This window comes from Oryzias melastigma, linkage group LG3, assembly GCF_002922805.2.
Source record: "Oryzias melastigma strain HK-1 linkage group LG3, ASM292280v2, whole genome shotgun sequence".
Classification (NCBI taxonomy): domain Eukaryota; kingdom Metazoa; phylum Chordata; class Actinopteri; order Beloniformes; family Adrianichthyidae; genus Oryzias; species Oryzias melastigma.
The window spans coordinates 18,073,996-18,093,573 of NC_050514.1; the positions used below are offsets into that span (position 1 = coordinate 18,073,996).

A 19,578-nucleotide genomic window follows, 5' to 3' on the forward strand; every position below is an offset into this window, starting at 1 on the left:
TTTTTAACAAACACTCCAAATGTGGAAAAGTGCAACATTTCCAGACAATCACCAGCTTAGTGCTAACCTCTTTACCAGATCTGTTGTTTGGTATTCTTTGCTTTTAGCGTATAAGACAGGTTTTCTGCATTTATTCTGAATGGGCTTTGTCACTCAGAACAACATAAAGAGCCTTTCCTTTAACTACAGTCGTCTGCCTTTCGCTGACAACACAGCCTTGAACCCACATACCATCTCACCCATCCACCTTTCCACTGACATCAAACAGAACCTCAGACCTGGTTCCCTAATGCAATGCTATTTTTAACTAAGCGTTTCTAATAAGCTGCTGAGAAGCTGTAAATTTTTCATATGCAAGCACATATTTCCTTTGTGAAAACACAGAAACACACTTATTTGGTGATTAGCGACTGACAGAGGGGAGGAAAGAAACTGAATATGCTTGTATCAAATTGCATGCCTTTCAAAAAATAGGAATCCTAATGCGAGGAGTCGTCTTCCTGTGCACCACAGGTATGAGTGAATTATTAATCGGCCAGCTCATTTTAATGCTTTTTAAAGTGCTTTATTTTGATGTGCTAAAACATACTTTTAGCCATATTCAGTCAGGCATGCATATCATTATTTCTTCCATCAAAGAGGAGTGTCGCCCTTTCAAAGAGCACAAACAACTCAGCCTCATTTAAAATAGAAGTTCGAATATCAAAGACATTTCACAAAGGCCGGGCTTCAAACACTATGATGAAGTTTTTTTTCAGCTATACTTTATGAAAACTTAGTATGCAAAAGGTCTGAATTGTTTTTTACTTTTTAACCTGACAGTGTTGAAGTGGTCTTGAGCAAGTTTGCTGTTAAGCTCTGTGAAAGCCTTTGTAAGATTCTCTATGAACTGTGGTGTCTTTCTTACTCATCTTCACTCCAGTCCTTGTACCTGTCCATGTTCAGACTATTGTTCTTGATTTAGCCTTCTTCTTTTTCCAGTCACTTAACACCAAGTTATGAGACATGCTAAATCAAAAAAGGTACTTGAATCAATCAATGGCGAGCTGTTGAATGAACTCACAACAAAAAAACACCGAAGCCCCAATTTTAAAAAGCACCTTTAGAAACTTTGTAATAAGCAGCCTGTAACAAAGACATAATGGACGTTTACTGAAATGAATTGGGAAGATGAGGCTATGTCTTAAAAGTTTGAAGCAGAATGTCCTTAGAATAAGAAAGACACAGCTTTAAACTATACTCTTCAAACTTGAGGAATTAGAGAAACAGGCAAAAGGAAAGAAAAGTCTCCCTGAAAGAAATTGTCTTTTGAGCAAACTTAATGGAGAGCAAAGCCCTTAACTACACAGGCTGGTATGTATAAAAGTAAAGTTGTGCTCAACACCATTTTGAAGAAGGTCTTTAAAACCTGCTGGAGACAAACAGGATTTACACTTAGGTGTTTAATCAGTGGGAACCTTGTTTACCAGTGGGGTGAAGCTGATACATATCTGAAAAACCAGCAGTGTTACAGTGTGAGGGCAATTATTACAGCTGCTCAAACTCAATTCATTCATCCAGATGCATTATGAGGCCTCATCAAAAGAGGCATCTTCTTTTCATGCTGAAAAATCTTGAAATGTGAAGTGTGTTTCTTTCTTCTGTTCCCTGACTCTTAAGGAAAACCATTTACCTAAAACATCAACAAGGTTGGATATTTCCTTTATATGCTCGCAGTGACTCAATTCTATGATCAAAAATAGGCCAAGAAATACAAAAACAATATAAAAATGTAAAATCCTCCCATTATTCTGAAAAAGTCAAACAAAAAAGAAGAAACCCTAAAAACTGAAATCTAAAAATCAAAGTGTTTGATCAGGGATTCAAACCTGAAGCTCCACCCCCCAAGCATAAAAGTCAGCACCTGTATGTCATAACAGAAAGACATGACCATCCTGACCTGCTAAAGTTAAATGAGGGATTTGTGTGATGAAGCTCAAACTAGTTACATATTCAGACCTTCCTCACCTGTGACAAAACATGGTCGCATGTCACCATATAATGTATTAAATGGCTGTTTATTATGACTTGAAAACATGCGGGACACACCATAAATATTCCAAAACTTATTTATTAAGTTGTCAAAGTTTGTTGTAATATTGAAAAGCTCATTTGTTTTGTTTATATATTGTTATGTTGATCAAAAGAAAACGGCCTGTTGTGCTAAAGCATCCAAACAGTGAATGTGTGTAAATATTGGTCTTACCTGTCCCTTTGGTGAGATCCTTCTCCCCCCCACTTTCTCTGTCTTTGGTTTGGTCCTCCTGGTCTGTGGTGGTCTCACTCGCAGCCTCCACATCCTCGCTCAGCTCTCCTGAAGGGGGAGGGAGACCGGGATATGTAAATCACCACGCCATCAGAATTGGTGGAAGCACTTAAAGGGACGGCAGCGTTTTTTTCTATAGGAGCTCACAACAATTACATTTGCTGACACACAGTTGCAAGGCTAGCAGACAAAGAGGGCAGAATCTGCTTTCTGCTCTGTCCCGAGCGGTCTGATCTTTTCTGTGAAATTTATTTCGACTTAAATTTTAAGCATGCACTGATTTGAGAACAGGAGAAATTTGTCTTTCATCCTCTCCTTTTTGTGGAGTTCATTGACAAGTGTGTTTTTTCCTCTTTAATGTGGCCATAAACTGGAAGGGAAAAGAAGCACGCATGTGGGCTGAAGTGGGCAGATGGAAAAATGATTCTGTTAAGCATATCTCTCAAGTCAAAGACCTTATATCACACACATTCTCTGTCATATTCTTCACACACACACATTTACTGTCCCCCGCTGCCATCTGCTAGATTACTTACCAATACAAATCCCATTTCACTTCTGTTATCCTACTATAGAAAAAAAAAATCATAAATATTTAAAACTTTCCGAGCCACAATTCATTTTATTTTTATGCCAAGTCAAAGGCAGAAATCCCCTGTAACCACCTTAAAAGCCTCAGCTCGATATATCAGACCATTTAGGAGCATCGAAGTACAAACAATGGATATTCAATAACGCCATTTGTAAGTAACACACAGAGGAAAAGATAGCAAAAACAGATAATAAAAAGGGCATCAATCTTGTTTATTTCCCTCTAGTGCCCCCTGAACATCCCCTTTGCCTGTTAAGTTTGTTTAAAAGTAGTGGGACTTGCATGCAGTAGCATTGATTTGACAACAGTAAACTAGGCCGCAGTCAATAGCCTCTATCAGTTATTACACAAGTCAGCTAATTCTCAGCAAATGTACTTAAATGCTCTTTTGAAAATGCTTTCATGCTTTGGTCTCTACTCTATGAGCTATTGATATATTGACAAAGCTACAAGAGCTGCTGAAATATCCTGTTCAAGTATTCAACCATGCAGTTATCACACATCCAATCTGAGCTCACCACCACCGCCCAGAGCCAAAACCACTTTTTACGACATTACATTATCCCTCATCACCTGCTGCTTATTCCCTCAGTTGGGAAAAGCTAAATAAATTCATACTCATCGGGTTTGCCAAACCAGGAAAGTCTCAATAGGAAAGCAAACACCTCAGCTGCACTGTCACGCCATGACCCCATGACATTTCTGGAACTTTTGAATCTTTCTGTTGAATGGGTATTAAGGTCAGAATCACTGTTTTAATTCATTTAGGTTTTTTTTTAGTAATTTTATTTCTTATTATTTTCTGGTTGTGTCTTTGTCAATTAGGGCTAAACGTTAAAGGTCAGAAAAAGGCAGCTGCCGTATAGCTGCTTGATAAAATACACATGCATACAGGGAAGGAGTGTGTCATTAAAGGAAAAATAGCCTTCCGTTTCTGCTGCTTCCTAATATGTATATATAAAAGTTCTGCATAGATGAGTTTAATTTAAATTTTTAAATGAATTGTTGGCTTTTTGCAAAAAAAGAAAAAAAAAACATATTTTAGTGTTCCTTAAATTCCATGAATTTAACCTAAGAAAAAAAATGATTGAATGCTTTTTATGTTCTTTTCTGTAAGCCCAATGAAGCCCCCCTTATCCTGAGCTGGTGAGGAAGAGCGCTTCCTGAAACCCACTGGTCTGCTCTAGAGCTCCAAATTCACATCTACCACCAGTCTATGTAAATCTCCAGAAGTGTGCAAGAATTAAGATGCTGTACAGCAGTGCAGGCACTCAGATTACAAAATAATCCCCAGGTAAGTTTTTTCACCTCTGAAAACAGAGCATGGTGTCATTTCTTAGCTAGGTGACACATGTAGTGAGACTAATTCTCCACCTACATGTTTCGACACACTTTACATTCAAACATTACGCCGATAGGCAGCCAACATTCCAAAGCTGTTCAGGTTCCTTGTACCGACCCCCAACATCCGGCACACATATTTCACATGCAAATGTATGAAGTGACATTTTTTTCTTCTTCAGGTGTTCTCTTCTTTCTTAATAGAGATGTTTAAACAACATGTATGACACCTTAAGCACACACAACGCAGGATTCCATGCATAATTTATCCAGAATTGCAGACATGATTCCAAGAGCACCGTTACATCTTGAAGTGGCAAATGGCTTTGCCCATTTCTTGTCTCATCTAAACAGTATTACAGAATGATTAAAGCTAGGCAGACTATAATTAATGAAAGGTCACGAGTGGCCTAGGAGTGGGATGCAAATGGAGGAAGCACTAAAACTGCAGCCATAGATTAACTCTGAAAATAGATTAGAAGAAACACTCAAAGCTATGGCAGCCAGCCATTTCTAACCCAAATCTGAAAGATGTAAAGGACAATAGCCTGAAGGTTGTCTTCTAATTAATTGTCTTCATTAACCATCCTAATACAATGATATGAAACAGCTACATTAATCTAATCATGCAAGCTGAATAAGCCCATTGCCGACACAGAGATTAAACTCATCTGTTCTAAGCATATAAATATCAGCTCCTCTCTGCCAGTCACTCACTTCATAGGCTCTGTGTTGCAGCATCTCCCAGACAGACACACACACACATACTCATAAACCATCTTGGCACTTAGAGCCCTTCCCCTGGTGAGTTTTGCAAGTGAGTGCAAAGACTTTATCAGACCCATAGGTGTCACTCTATACAAGCTGGGAGAGCGCGACTTCCTCACAGAAATTAATGAGGTGCAGGGGGGGAGGGGGCCCGGCAGCATCAGACAGAAACACGGGGAAGGGGAAAAGGGAAGAAATATGTGGAAATGACAAAAGCAGATGCTATGCAAGAGGCGCCCGGTGAAGATGAGAAACCGAAAATGGCAAGATTACCTTCAGATGGGAGAAAGCAGTCTTCCTTTCCCCTGAAGAGCAATGATTACACTAATGCTAATCAGACTGACAAGCACAAACGGTTGAATAAATAATTGATGGTAACCACTGCACTTTCCAGTATTCCTTCCCAGACTGTAGAGAAGAGCAGCAGCAAGTAATAATAGTCACTCTAGATATCTTTCACAAGGTCAGGCTCCTCCTCCGTCTTCGGCCTCAGCTGAATATACTGCTATGATGGTAACTGCTTTTTCTGAAAGCACAAAAATCCAGCCCTACCTGAAAATGGCTCCAGTGTTTTTCTGTTGTTTTTTTCTTTGCCTATAGTATGTGGCTCAACAACACATCTATCTAAAAGGTTAAACTGTGCTTCTATCCCCATCGCTGACAGCTTCTCTCTGGGATCTTTCCCCGAGTCTAAGATCTCATTACTTTCATTAAAATTACCAAGGCTGCCGTTATCATTTTTATCCAAGTGTCACATGACTGCACTGTAAATCAAAGAGGTGTATGCCCCCCCTGCTTTATCCCGGGACGGACAGCTTCCTTTTCTTTAGCGCTGCGCTGTCGGATAAAAAGCAATCTTATTTCACACTTCACAGACTCCATCTTTCTCCCCTTCTTCTTCTTTTAAACTGCCCCCCTCCTCCCCCTCATCATCCTTTGCACCCCTTCCTTATATCAAAGTTGGCCTGACTCTGGACTCGAGGGCACAAAATGAAAGTGACAGGAGGGTACCATGGGACAATGAGACACAGGACCCATGCTGAGGGCTTTCATGCATTGTCTGCTCCTCATATCAGCACCTCTGCACCCCATATGCAAGACTCCTCTTTAAAAGCATAACATATACAGGAAAACACCCCCAGCCCTCGTACCCTCCCACCTCCGGCACACGCTCACAGAAGCTCTTTCCCTGTGTCCTTATAAGCTGCACCTTTAAACTGAACCAGATGACCCACAGTCAGGATGGGGCTTTTGCTTATGAATATCTACTGAATTCACAGGATGAGATGAAATATTTTCAGTCACCATGTTAATATATAAAAACAATTGAAAAAAAATTATTTATCACAGAGATTGTGTTATGTAAAAACCAAGCAATATGCATTCCAAAATAGGGAAGTAAAATGTGTGGCAATACATCAAATATTTCCCTACATGCTGGATATTCCTAGTGCTCACAAAATGAAAGCGTGTTTTCTTTTCCAAACTGTCTTTGCCCTCCCAAACTTTCTCCCCCTTTTGTTGAAAGGAAGCAGCGGAGAAAGCTCCCTCAGCACTGATGGTCAGAGTTATGTGTTAGATTCCTGACCTGTCCACGGGGGGACTCGTTGGCCTCTCCCCGCTGGCCCTGCTGTGACCTCAGGGCCTAAATGTGAATGAATACTTTGTGTCTCACAGGGCTGAGGGCAGGAGGAACCAGATGAGGGAGGGGCAGAAGTGCAGAAGTCTAGGATTTGGGTTAAAAAAAAAAAAGTTTTCAACAGCAGGTTAATCACAAACAGCACTATTAGCTCAGATTGCTTTTAAACCCCGCTGCAGCAGCAGCAGCCCCTCCTGTCCTGCAGCCACTCGTCCGTTCTCCTGGTGGTGCCTGCTCATCACAACAGCCTGTGGGTCTGCAGTGCAACACTTAGTTTGATCCCTTTGGAGTTCAAACTCCGTGGAACCATTTAAAGTATTCAGGTCAGAGTTAGTCTTTGTGCTATCCTGGGACATAGAAACAGACAACAACACAGCACTAAAAGTGGATAATCTCACAACTTTTTCTGTGCTCTCGATACTCAAATTAAAAATATCTATCGAGTGCCGAGTAATTTTCCCTAATGTGCCGCCTTGTGGGAAATCAAAGTAATTAGAAATACTTTTCATGATAGAAGCATGTTTAGATACATTACAAATAAAGTGGATAGTGTAAGTGCTGCTCCAGTGTGTTTCACTTGAGTGATAAAGGAGAAGAGGATCTAAGCTAATGTGACTACGCTGGGACTGAGCATTCAAGCATTGCTCATTCTTCTACCACACACACACACATACACACATGCACACACAATACTGTGACTTCCTTGAATGCACAAGATGATGACTGCAAACTAACACATATTACGCTCACAATGGAAGATGCAGGCTGTACTTTTCCCTGCCAGGACAGTAGGCTAAAAGCCTGGATGGGGGCAAAAGCATCACTCAGTAGCGCTGTCCCATCTACTCTGCCTGAGGGACATTGTCCTGTACAAAGAGTCACTCTGCCTCCCTGGAAATGACCCCCACCCCCGCCATGCATTTATGCTTATCATCTACCACTGCAGCCTCCTTCTAAAATCAACTCCTTTTTATTAATGCCCCCCACCCCCACCCACCCTTGTGTCTTCAAACTACAATGGCTTCACCTATTTGTGGCTGTTCAAAGGACCCAAACAGAACTGGGATGGGTTGGCGGAGTGTGGGGTCGGCTGGAGGGGTGGCTAGAAAAAAAAATAATATAAAGAAAAGAAAAAAAAAACTGGGGGTGGGGTCGGGGGGCATCACTGCTGTCATGAAGGGCAATCACATCAACTCTGAAATATTCACCACTGACTTGGAAAATGCGATAGTACAGCTTTGACAGGCGAGCAAGCGACCCCCCCCCCTCCCTCCCTCCCTCCCCATCCTCTACTCCATCACTCTCCATCAGGGCAGAAGTATGGTGGACACTCTGAATATGTATAACGCGGAAAATATATTGATTTTTCATTTGGCAAAAAGGGACACAAAAATCACATAACCTGAAACTGTCACAGCTCTTCTGTTCATAGTTCATCTCTCCTGATGTTTGGCTTTTTCCACAAACTCCCTTTAATTACCAGGTACACACAGCTTCAGAGCCCCTCTCCGCAGAGACATAGCCACATACAGCCTGCTGGGTTTAACAAGACAGCCCACATCTATTATATATGACATACACCCAGCAGCTTTTGTTTCATATCTAACTAATAAGAGCAATGAATACGCCTATATCCACAGTTAGTTTTCTTTTCTTATACACAAAACTGAGAGCAAAGTGCTTTGTTCTTGAAAACCTTTGAAATTAAAAGCACAATGTGCCACTCTATGCAAGCATTTTCTTCAAATTCACACAGAATAGTCCCTACACTTTTTCAGTTCTGAATGCACTTCTGCTTGACATAAAAATTTCTCCCATTGATTTGGGTTTTCCCAAGTAACAGGCAGGTGCGCGTTTGTTTATCTGAGCATGCACGTTTGTCTATGTCTATGTCCATTAACAGGTACTTATCTGTTTATCTCTCCTTTTAGGCACCGCAGACCAGTACAGTGAACTGTCTGAAAAAGATCTCTGTCTGTCGATTTATCGAATGTACCATTTGCATATCTTTGTAGTGCTTCCATCTGCCTGTGGACTGTTCTGTGGAGGTATTAGCTCAAAAAATCAATGTTGCCATGGTTGGATGTATGTAGCCCCTACCTCCGCGCGTGCTAGGAGTCCGGCTCGTGAGACCCACATTAGTCCTATTTTACATGAGTCCTGCCGCCACAAGCTTCTCTGAGTTCTTCAATCTTTAAAAACTTAAGGTACACAAACACCTCTCACGGCTCCTTGGTCCAGTGTACACTGTTTTGCCATCCTCCTCTACGGTTGTACTAGTTCCCCGTTTCCATCTAAAGCCCTGAGCTTGACAGTCTGTTTGTTTTTGAAAGCGTACTCAGAGATAAAACAGAATTTCACAACCTTATGAATACCAATTTTGCTAATCAATTTTATTTCAAATATAAAATATAAGGTAGAATTGATGTGTGTTTGCTCTCAAAGGTTGAACGACCCGCTAAGTACAGATGTTTTAGGTTAGAGGAGAGAAACGGTGAAGGGTGATGTGGTAGTGTTTTATCGTGCTCATTTATTTATCTCACTTATTTCTATTTATTTCATCATACTGCTATACATTTATGGATGGAGTCAGTGCATTGGGATACCTTACCAAAGATATTTATTTTTCTGGCAGTCTGTAGTGGATATGCAGGCCAACTTTTCCTTGAACTACAACTTGGTTGGTTTCTTATAGCTAATTGCTGAAGAAATTCAATCATTAAACTGCACAGGCACTTTAAAACATCCATGAGAGCACAACCACTTATTGGAAAAAAATGCTATCCCCACCTCCATCTATCCAGTTTCTAATACAAATCAAACACAGGGAGCTTTCTTTTACCATTTGTCTTTCTTTCTGTTCCTCTTTGCATAGCCCATCCATTACTTTCACATGAAATATGAAAAGGCAATATCCTCTCTGTGTTTGTACTGAAGCGTAATGTGATTGTGTTGTCATTTATAGGAAATAATCACAAACCTCTCTTTCATTTTCCAGTTCAAATAACCATGAAAAATTAGCCTTCAATGTCAGGGAGGACAACAAAGGGATGCACACAGACTATTGCCTTACCACCGCGCTTGACATTTCTCCTTAATAGGAAAACGGGTGGTTGTTTCTATCTTTCTTTTTCAATCTTTTTTTTCTTTATGTAACCTAGTTTTTATGTAATTAAAAAGTTTTGTACTCTTTGAATCTTTGATCTTTGAAAATCTCTGCGGTGCTGTTATTCAGCCCGATGGCTCTTTGCGTTAGAAAAAGTTGGAAGGTTAGAAACTCCGGTTCCATCCACAAGCTGCAGCCTGTTTATTAGTAACCCTACTACTGTCCATTAATGGCCACTGTTTAGGGGAGATGCCACCTGACAACCACTATGAGGGCTAGGTCGCTGTGACTACCGTACAGCAGTCTGGTAGGTAAATAATTCAGGAGCTATTGCTCCGTGTCAGCAGAGCGGTCCCAAAAACTACAATTTGGTAAGTCGCTAATCTCTCTTCAGAATTAAGCCTTTGCAAATGATGTACATAATGATGCATGTACAAGACCACACACAATTGGCCAAAGCTGAAGTCTAAGGATCCTTTTTTATTTAAGAAAATCTTTATTTTCATAGTGAACAGCAAAGTAATGATAATTGTTTTCTGTATTACTGCCATTAACTCTTAATAGGCAGGTTGTTTTCCACAGTAATTATACATAAAATAATCAACCAACCTCATCGTGCAATTATGGAAAATGCATTTAAGCAAATCTAATTTTTTTATGGAATGTTGTGGACAAATTGTGTATTTGTGGAACAATAAGCTACTCTGAGATGTAAAAATCCTGTGTGGGGACCACACTCTGTGAAACATGTAAAACACTGAAATATATTTATGGTGTGTCAAATTTAAATACACAGTTTTTATCTTTTTTTATAATCTCCAAATTTTCCTAATATCCCCAAAACCCACAATTTATGTTATTTAAATTACAACCCACATGTATAAGGCAGCAAAACAAATGCCAAGCTTTCCTATTTTTTAAAGGAAAAAAAATGTAGAAGTTTGAGATTTGTATTTGAGAATTCTAGCTACAAATCTATTTGCGGACAATATTTTCAATGATGCATTTCTACTATACTTTCTGATGCATTAAATTAAAGTTTTTGGCAAAAGAACAATGCAACTAAATCAACAAAATTACTATTAAATACCCTGCAGATGGAAGGACATCTAATTTGACATCGGAAAATATTTAACACATGGCAAAATGTTTTTTGCCTTGTTCTTCTTTTCACTATTTACTAAAATATTTTTTCTAAATTACCGTATATATTTTTTCTTCTTCAACTATCATTTTATTATTACTGCTGTTAGTAGGTTTGCTTTTTCTTTAAATGGATTTATCATAACATTGTTTAGTTTTTCCAAGAGCGTGTTATAAAACTTTGAAAAAAGAGAGCTACAAGTTTGTCTTGGGGGGGCTGCTGCCCATGTGCTGTTCTCCTGAGATGGAGACTTGGAGTGATTACAGTCAAACACTGCTACTCAGTTCTCTTTGGGTCAGCCAAGAGGGAGGCTGAGGAGAGGGAGAAACTGAAACAAAAATAACAGCATGGTGTGGCTAAAGAGGCCAATGAGTTTAAAATGACTAAAGTGACTTGTAATGTCTAATGTTTACTAGGGAAAAATATATACATGAAACACCAATAAATCAATCAAACTGTGGTAAAACGATTTTAATATGAACACTAACTTTAAAAAATACCAGTCAAGAAGTAGGATGTCAAACCTATAAGAGACATCTCATGTGTCCTTGAATTCTGAAGTAGAAGCTAATTAAATGGCTTTGTGGAAACCATTTTGCACTGACTGAACAGGTATGAATGGCGATGGGTTTGATGGCAGCACAGATAAGAGAGAACAGAGCAACTCACACCAGCAGGAAGGTGTGTTACCTGATCCGCCCATCCGCCAACTAAATGGACTTTTGATTTATGCACATTTGCCGAACATTAGAGGGATGCATCGTTTAAGGTGACTTCTACTTTTAAATTAAATTGTTAACGGTCTAAAGAGCACAGCTCACTTTTCCTTCTCTTAACCCCATCTATTTATTGTTGACAGTGCTCAGAGTTAAGGAGATATGTGGATCTGAGCAAAGGAGTCCCTACCCTCTCTTAGGCATGGTTTGGGATTAACAACCTTTCCCCCACAGACATCCAGCATGCTGCTAAATTGGTCCAGTGTTATACAGTAGCTTACATTTCCCTCATATGAATGTGTGGTGTTGCTGTTTTTCATATGGTTGTTTGCTGGAGAAGACTCTTCTCACTCATTAGACAAAGGTTGAAGAGTTGGGGACGAGAGCCCAGTAAGGTACACAATTAATTATTCATCCCAGCGGTTGGTGTTTGGGTGCTACTGTGGGGCCTAAAGCAGGGACTTTAACAAGCAGAGCTCTGCCTCTTGAGGACTGATGTAGTAAACAATTGAGAAAAAAATATTGTGCCAAGGGTGTCAGTTAGCAGAAGACAGCAAACACTAATCACCAAACTAATCATTAAAACATGCCGCCTATAATAATGTGGCTCTCTGCGTATTTGTGGTTCCTCCTTCTGTGAACGGATCCAAGAATCCAAAGTTTCATCGTGTTCTCTGTCTCCATCCTGCCTCTGGCTCATAAATAGACCCAGACACAGACTCCTCCTCTTTATTCAGCCGTGGCCTCTGTTGGCTCAAGCGAGGACTGGTGGCCTCCTGAGAAGGCTGTGATAAGAATTCATTTCTTCCCATTATGTGCTCTTGTCCACTGCCTCAGTTCATCAGTTCAGTGCAACCAAGTCAATGAAAGGGCCTGTAATGAAGCAATCAGATGCAGCTCGGTTTTCAGGCCCGGCACTCCATTCTTGGCTCCAAGACCCCAGCTCCCAGTGCAGAGTATGGGCTGGGTGGGGGCCATGTCTAGGAGAAAGTGGACATAAACTACACGGAGACATTAATTCAAGACACTGTCTTTCAAAGACTGAAGCTGCTCTCAATTGTGCTTTCCCCGAGATCTGTAGTCTCCTGTGGTTCAGAGAATCACCCAGTTTATGAGAATTCCATTAGTTTAACCAGGCTTGAATTTCGGGAGGGGGCTTGGAAATCGCTGTCTTGATCTTGCTTCACTTTTATCAAACTCTTGTTCCTCCAACGTGATCACTTCTCTCCCGTCTCTACATTTTTACAGTTGGAAGCCATTATGGTAGTTTGTGTTTGTTCTTAATCAGAGCTATAAAGCAGAGGAATCTGGGCATCATCAGTCTTGTGATTTGGTTAATGTTTTATTTCAAAATTAAAAGAGTCGTATTTCATCTGACTTGCATTATTTCTTTTTCTTCCCTAAGGGTCTGGAAACAGCTAACATTTTCCTAACAAACCCACACAAAACAATACAGTTAACACAGAAATTTTATTATCTGTTTTATGGTGCAGTCGAGATTCAACCACAGGGCAAAAGATTCCCACAACAATGTACAAAAAGATAAACTTAAGTAGTAACACAAGAGCTCCAAAGTCACTTAAGGGGTTGCCCTAATCCCTAATTTCCCCATCAAGCAATCTTCCTCCTCCACAGTTCACTTGCCACAAAGCTTGGCAAAACGACCCTGCACCTGGATTCCACCTGACAGGAGCTCCTTAACAAGCAGCAGTCATTAACCTCAGGAGCAGGCAGCTGCCATGTGATGTAGTGCACTCGGTCTGCTGCAGAAGGGCCCTATTGATCCCAGACATACTTGGTGCCTTCCTGGATGTTTATAATCAATATGCAAATGGTCCACAGCATTGATTCAATATTAATTTTCAATTAGGGAATTCTCGGGGGGTCCTGAGGGGTCAATAAAGAACCATTCAGAGGAAAGGCTTGAGCAAGTTGCAGTCATTGACGTTCCTCTGCCCAAGACAACTTACTTACTGTTTATTTAGCCTGCCCTGCTGTAAGTCCCGATTAAGGCTTTGGATAATAAGCAGAGAGACAGATGGACCTTTCTGCACTCTTACAACACCTATTAGATGAACTGGATTTGGGTCTAAAGGCCTTGTTCAAACTAATAGGTCATCAGAATTCCTCTACAAGGTCAAAACAAGTGATAAGTACAAGACTGCAGGTCTCACACCAGAACAACTAAACCTAGCTAAAAATTATTTCTTTTTTATAGTGTTGGGTTTAAATCAACAACAAAATGTTCTTTGACGTAAAGCTGTTTCCCAAAGACTGATTTCAAACTAAGCCAATTTACTAATTTATTATTTCCCTTGTGTTTTTTTGATAATTGCCAATAAACAAATTCAAGAATACCCTTTTTTCATTCAGTGTGACACGAACTAATGTAAAACCAATACATTCTACTTTTTTGCATATCTAATAAACAGTAGCCAACTTGTCTAAACATGTAGATGATTTGACTTTCTGTGAAATTTGTCATTTGTTTCTTTGTATTTGTTTTTTCTTATAAATGTTAGTGTCAAGAGGGTGGTCTTTGTGGTATGGTTATTTTACAAGCACTGTGTTTATTGATTCTATAAGCAGTAATTACCAGAAACACTGCATGTTAATTGCCATCCCATTACCATTTTCCATTACCATTTTATTGTCACTCAAGGTATGGAGACATGAGAATGGGGAACGATCTGGATTGATTGCACCATCAAAGTCTTTCATTATTAGGGATATATTGTACTATAATAAACAAATTTAAGTAGTTTTTTATATCTTTTTTCTCCTCAATACTAATTTGGTTGTAAATATGCACTTTTTTTTATTTGGACACCTTAATTGAGATTAGGAATTCTTTAAGAAAGGAAAAAAACAAATGTCTTAAGTTCTAGTTTTTATAGCTTATCATTAATAATAAAGACACAATGGGGTCATGATAAAAAACCTAACTTTCATAATAAATAAAGAAATACAGGACAATATCATTTGATAGTAAAACATGTCCCCTTAAAGAAGGCTTCTTTTAAAATATCGTTTGATTCTGTTTCTAATCACTTTCCACAGCTGCAAATGGTCTATAGCAGACTGTTGCTTTACAGCCATCTTGACTAAGAGCCCACTAAAGAGCTGCATGGGGAAATTGCTAACAGTGTAACAGAGATAACCTGGTCAGAATGCCTGAGGTAATTGGTTTAGGGATAACATTAATTACCGCATTCCTCATTAATGGATCAGGGCTTTATTGGTTCCATTGATCAGCCGGTTAGCTATCATCCTAAGCAACGGTGGATGTAACAAGCTTACATATTGGCATATCAATTAATGCAATCAATTGCTGTCTAGCAGTTACCATTCCAACCCTTTACCCTGCCCCCTTACTATGGCCCCAGATTTTTCTCTATCATGCCTCTAGGTAGCTGTGACAACATGCACATGTCAAAGAAAAGTCTATGAAGACGTTCTCTTTTGTTAAAGTCCGTGCTCAACTGACAGCTGTTGTCAGGCTGAAGGACAGAAAATCCTATAACTGGCCTCTGGTTAGACTAATCTAAGAGTCTATTAACGGCCTGTAATTACAAGTGAAAGGTACAACATGTAGGCTTCTCACTACTGAAAAGAATCATTTCATATGCATGGAAACAACGATTTACTTCTAAAGTACATGACTGTTCTACCTTCTTTAAGTATTTGTAATTGCTTCTTTTAAAAATAAAGTTGTTCTCTTAAAACATGATTCCTTTCAAAATATCTGACATTTTATTAATTTAATTCCTTTGTATTCAAAAATAAAACTTTTATTTTATCCCTCTTATGAGCTTACCTACAATAGCAGTGCGCTTTTTACAAGCTGGCTGAAACTTGCCGGTGTTCTACCTTCCCAAAAGTGTCGAGTGACTCCATTGTGAAGTGGGCAGAAACATCAGGAGTGAATGAGAGCAGGATGTGATAACTGAAAGCACACCATGACAAAGTGGAGGGATTTACCGTTAGGCCCGCAGCACTTCATTTGCTTAATAACAGATCATTCTATAAGAAAGTGGCTGTTCGGAGGGGGATATCACCCTACGAGGATGTCTCACTTGCAGAAATCCTATTTGAAGACAACACCTTTTGAGCGCTCATCCTCCTCCATGCCTAAGACGATCAACGCCCGTGACAGGCCCCATTAATATGACACCCTGTGTAACCTTTCTCCCTCGACTCCAGGAAGAACCAAACTTATAACCAAGAAGGAGGGGCAATATGTTTTGACTGAGCATGTAACGGGAGGTGTGCTGTTCATTTATCCGCCTCTGTGCCTCTCTCTGAGTGAAAAAGGTGAGGGAGGGAAATGGGAGCATGCTTTATTCACGTCTGTTACCAGAGTTGCTTCTGTGGCACCAAAAACAGGCATATCGGACAGCATCATGGGTTCAACCGGATGTGCAGACAGTCATTCGGACTGCTGCTACTTCCATGGCGGGACCTCCTCCAGGCCCCAGTCCCCTGAGCAGAACACAAGTGGGCTAAGCAATTAACAATTTTATGCTGATTGCCTGAAGCTTGCTTTGGTATGCCATAAAGATAATAGCATGAAAGGTGCAGCGGCAGGCCCCACTCCCCCTTCTCTGGTGCTCTTCTGTTGCTTTTTTTTTTTTCAGTCCTCCCTTGTGCAATTCACATGTTGGAATGGCATGCTTTATTAAGGACCCTCTCCCCATTTAGAGTTTGCATTTAAGAAAAAAAAATATAAATATAAAGATAGCTCCCTGAAGAGTGAACAGAGATGATTATTAAAGGGAAGGGGAAAAAAAATTGTCTTGGTCTCCCACTGGCTTCTTGATTTGAAAGTCTAATTTGGCAAGTGCACACTACAGGCATACAGGTATAGACAAAACAAACAAGTTGTGCTTTGGAGTATACTTGAAGAGGCTGTTGGTGACAGCCCTCACCTTCTTCATTCTGTTACCTCATGCTATGGCAGCAATCCAGTCGGACTGAGGAGCTTGCTGCTGTGCAATAGAATGATTTGAGACTTATTATTTGTGTTTAAAGTTGAGAATATCAAAGAGTAGCATAGGAGGGAATGTGAGACATTAAACTAGTGTGTGAACTGTGTGAAGCAAAAAAGATTGTAATATAAGTATTATGAATATTTAGTGGTTTGGAAATGCAGTTGATTGGCTTACATAAAAACATTCAGCTATTGTTTTAAAAAAGTTTTACTGCAGATGTAATATTTCTGAGGATATGCCAATTTTTGGCAACTGTAGAGATCCAGCTATTAATGTTAAAAGTAATTAATTAGACAATTTAAGGGTATTAACAGCATAGGGATATCCATGTAATCTAAAAGACATTAAATTTAAAGAGGTGTCTTTAATCATTATCCATTTTAGATATAAGAGCTTTTCATTGCGCATCATTTTTTAAATTCAGTGCTCAGGATTAAAGTTGCCTCTAGACACAAAGTGCATTTTAGTATCTAAATATGTCATTGAAGCCTATAGGTAAATTAAACACATTATTTGTAAGGCTGGGTTATTGGGATTATTCTTATTTTTTCTGTACTTCATGTAAAATCAAACCTTAAAACTGGACATAAGATGTAGCCAGGGACAATAGGCTGCAATAATAAACCTCTCTGCTGTCTAAGCCTGCCCTTTGTGACCCCTCCCCCCATCAACCCCATGGCTTCTGGTTGCCATTCAAGCCCCTGGCTGAGTGTGAAAGTCCAGCTGGCGCAGTGACAGCCCTCGCACCTCCGCTGAAAAGGCTGCAGCTTCTTTAACAGAAGCCATATTGTTTACAATATGGAAATAATAATTAAATTGTATTCTGAATGAGCCAAAACACACACAGACCTGCCGTGAGATATGGAGAAGCATGTTTTGGTGTTAATCTATGGACTATAATGCAACCCCACCCACCCCCTCCATACACACCCACCCACACGCAAGACCCAACAACACACGGGCACATTTATAAATTGCAGTCACATCCCCCTGCTAGAAGGGGATGATAATTGCGGACGGCCAATAAATTACTACTGCCTCCACATCAATTATAAGCATCACGTCTGGCAATGAGGAAAATGAGATCTTGTGACAAATTTCATGAGTCTTGGCTGCCCAGCAGCCTTTCTTAACATGCTACAGATAGCAATCCCTTATCTAGCCACTGTAATGGGGAACCACGGATAGAGAGATGGAACTGCAGCCATTTAATTAAAAAGCTGGGGTAGGGGGTGGAGAGGTGTAATTCATTGAAAACGAACAGAAAGGAGACAAAGCCTTTGTCTTCAATACATATTTTGCCCAGTGTTGTTACACATTAGGGACAAAGTTTGTATCTACTCAAACAGGAACCAACATTTTTTTTTCATGGGTAGTTATGCCAGTCTCTTTACTTTTTCTCCCTTTTTTTCATATTTTTTTGTATTCTTTTAAAATTCCCCAGGGGTCCTCTATTTTGCCCCGTGGGACAGCTACAGCTTTTTTTTTTCTTTTTCTTCTAATGAATGACTGTGGTGGACAGACAGTGGCATTGAATGAAATGGCTCCTGCACCTAATTGTATTCCCACCTGGGGAAGACAGGCTGGGGTAAAATTTATGGAAGACGGGGAGACAGCAAAATAAAACACCAAAAGGGTTGGGCCTTAAATCTCATTCCCAGTGTAATATTCATTGTAGTTGCAATCGGCTATGCTGATAGAGCACTGAAAAAACGACCGCTGTGTTCAAATTATGGCTGTACTCTCTACTAATATTTAACATCATTAGAAAATCATTAGAAAACCATCATAAAACCTGGGATTATGACCAGAGCATTAAACACAATGATTATTCAGTGCGGTCCCTTCCCGCTTTGCCTTGGAAATGAGATTTGTACGCTGCGACTTTGCAGGGAAAAGCGGGGAATATTTTTCATAATTATTGTAACATTGGTTACCATGAATTACTAAAACATTAGGAAGTTGTGTTTGTCTGCCCAAAAGCAAAGTTTTCAATGAGGCTTTGCATGGGATAGTGTTAATGCACTTTCAGGATAATAGCAATGTTCTCTCAAACTTTAACCTTACAAAGATTTTCCAATTATTTAATAGCAATGCCACTGATTACAACTGTGCAAGAAAAAATTGAATGTAATATTTTCTGCATATATCTGTTTGCATTACTAGCACTTTGATTAGACTCCAGTTTTACTTATGCTACTGCATAGCTAAAGACCCTTCCAATGAGACTTGTGTTTTTGGTCTTTTCATAATGGAGGACATACATATAAGAAAATTAAGCTTAAAATTGCATTTGTGAATATTTCTTTATTCAAATTGTTGTGAATCAAGAGAGAATCTCATCCCTTTTGTAAGAGAATATAAACAACACAAAAAAACCTGCAACCTTTTTTGTTTTTAAGACAAGAAATCAGAGCCCAAGTATCTTACTGTAAGCTGATCCACTCATCTCCTTGAAGAAACAAAGGGGTGATAGTGTCAGAGTTGAGTCTTTACGTTTTTGGGATTTCTCGGCAGCCCCATTATCAACAGCAGGCATCAGCACAAAGATAAAAGATCCTAATGGAGCTGGCCCTGGCAGAGATTAAAGGTGCAGAGATGGCACACTGCTATGAATCTCTAATGCAGCACACGTTTCTAAGGTAATGACTGACTCTGTTTTTTTTACAGATCCATTCATGCTCAGCGCACAGCTGATGAAGGGCCGTCATGTCACAGCTACAAGGTAGAAAACTGCTGTGGCCTCTTCTCTCCTATGTCCTGGGAACTGAGCCAAATAGGGACAAGGGGATGTCGTGGAAGCACACATTTGAGGCTGAATTCAACCGATAAATCTACATAATCAGTTAGGATAGAGACAAGGCTGACTTGACATCACAAAATGTACTTAAGGGGTGTGGCTACTCCAAGAACTGATGTTTACTGCTGTGATACTAATAAAAAGAGACATAACTGTATCTTTGTATGGCCACTCTT

The 19,578-nt window shown here is 39.8% G+C and overlaps 1 protein-coding gene across 4 annotated transcripts in view; it reads right to left on the reverse strand.

The window, feature by feature from the left end:
* The window catches only part of zfhx3 (zinc finger homeobox 3), a 172,816-nt gene that overhangs the window by 19,548 nt on the left and 133,690 nt on the right, over window positions 1-19,578 (reverse strand). For all 4 annotated transcript variants that reach the window (XM_024294816.2, XM_036210299.1, XM_024294815.2 and 1 more), the window contains one exon: window positions 2,246-2,353. In XM_024294816.2, the coding sequence (XP_024150584.1) occupies window positions 2,246-2,353 (108 nt within the window). The remainder of the gene's footprint in view (window positions 1-2,245; window positions 2,354-19,578) is intronic.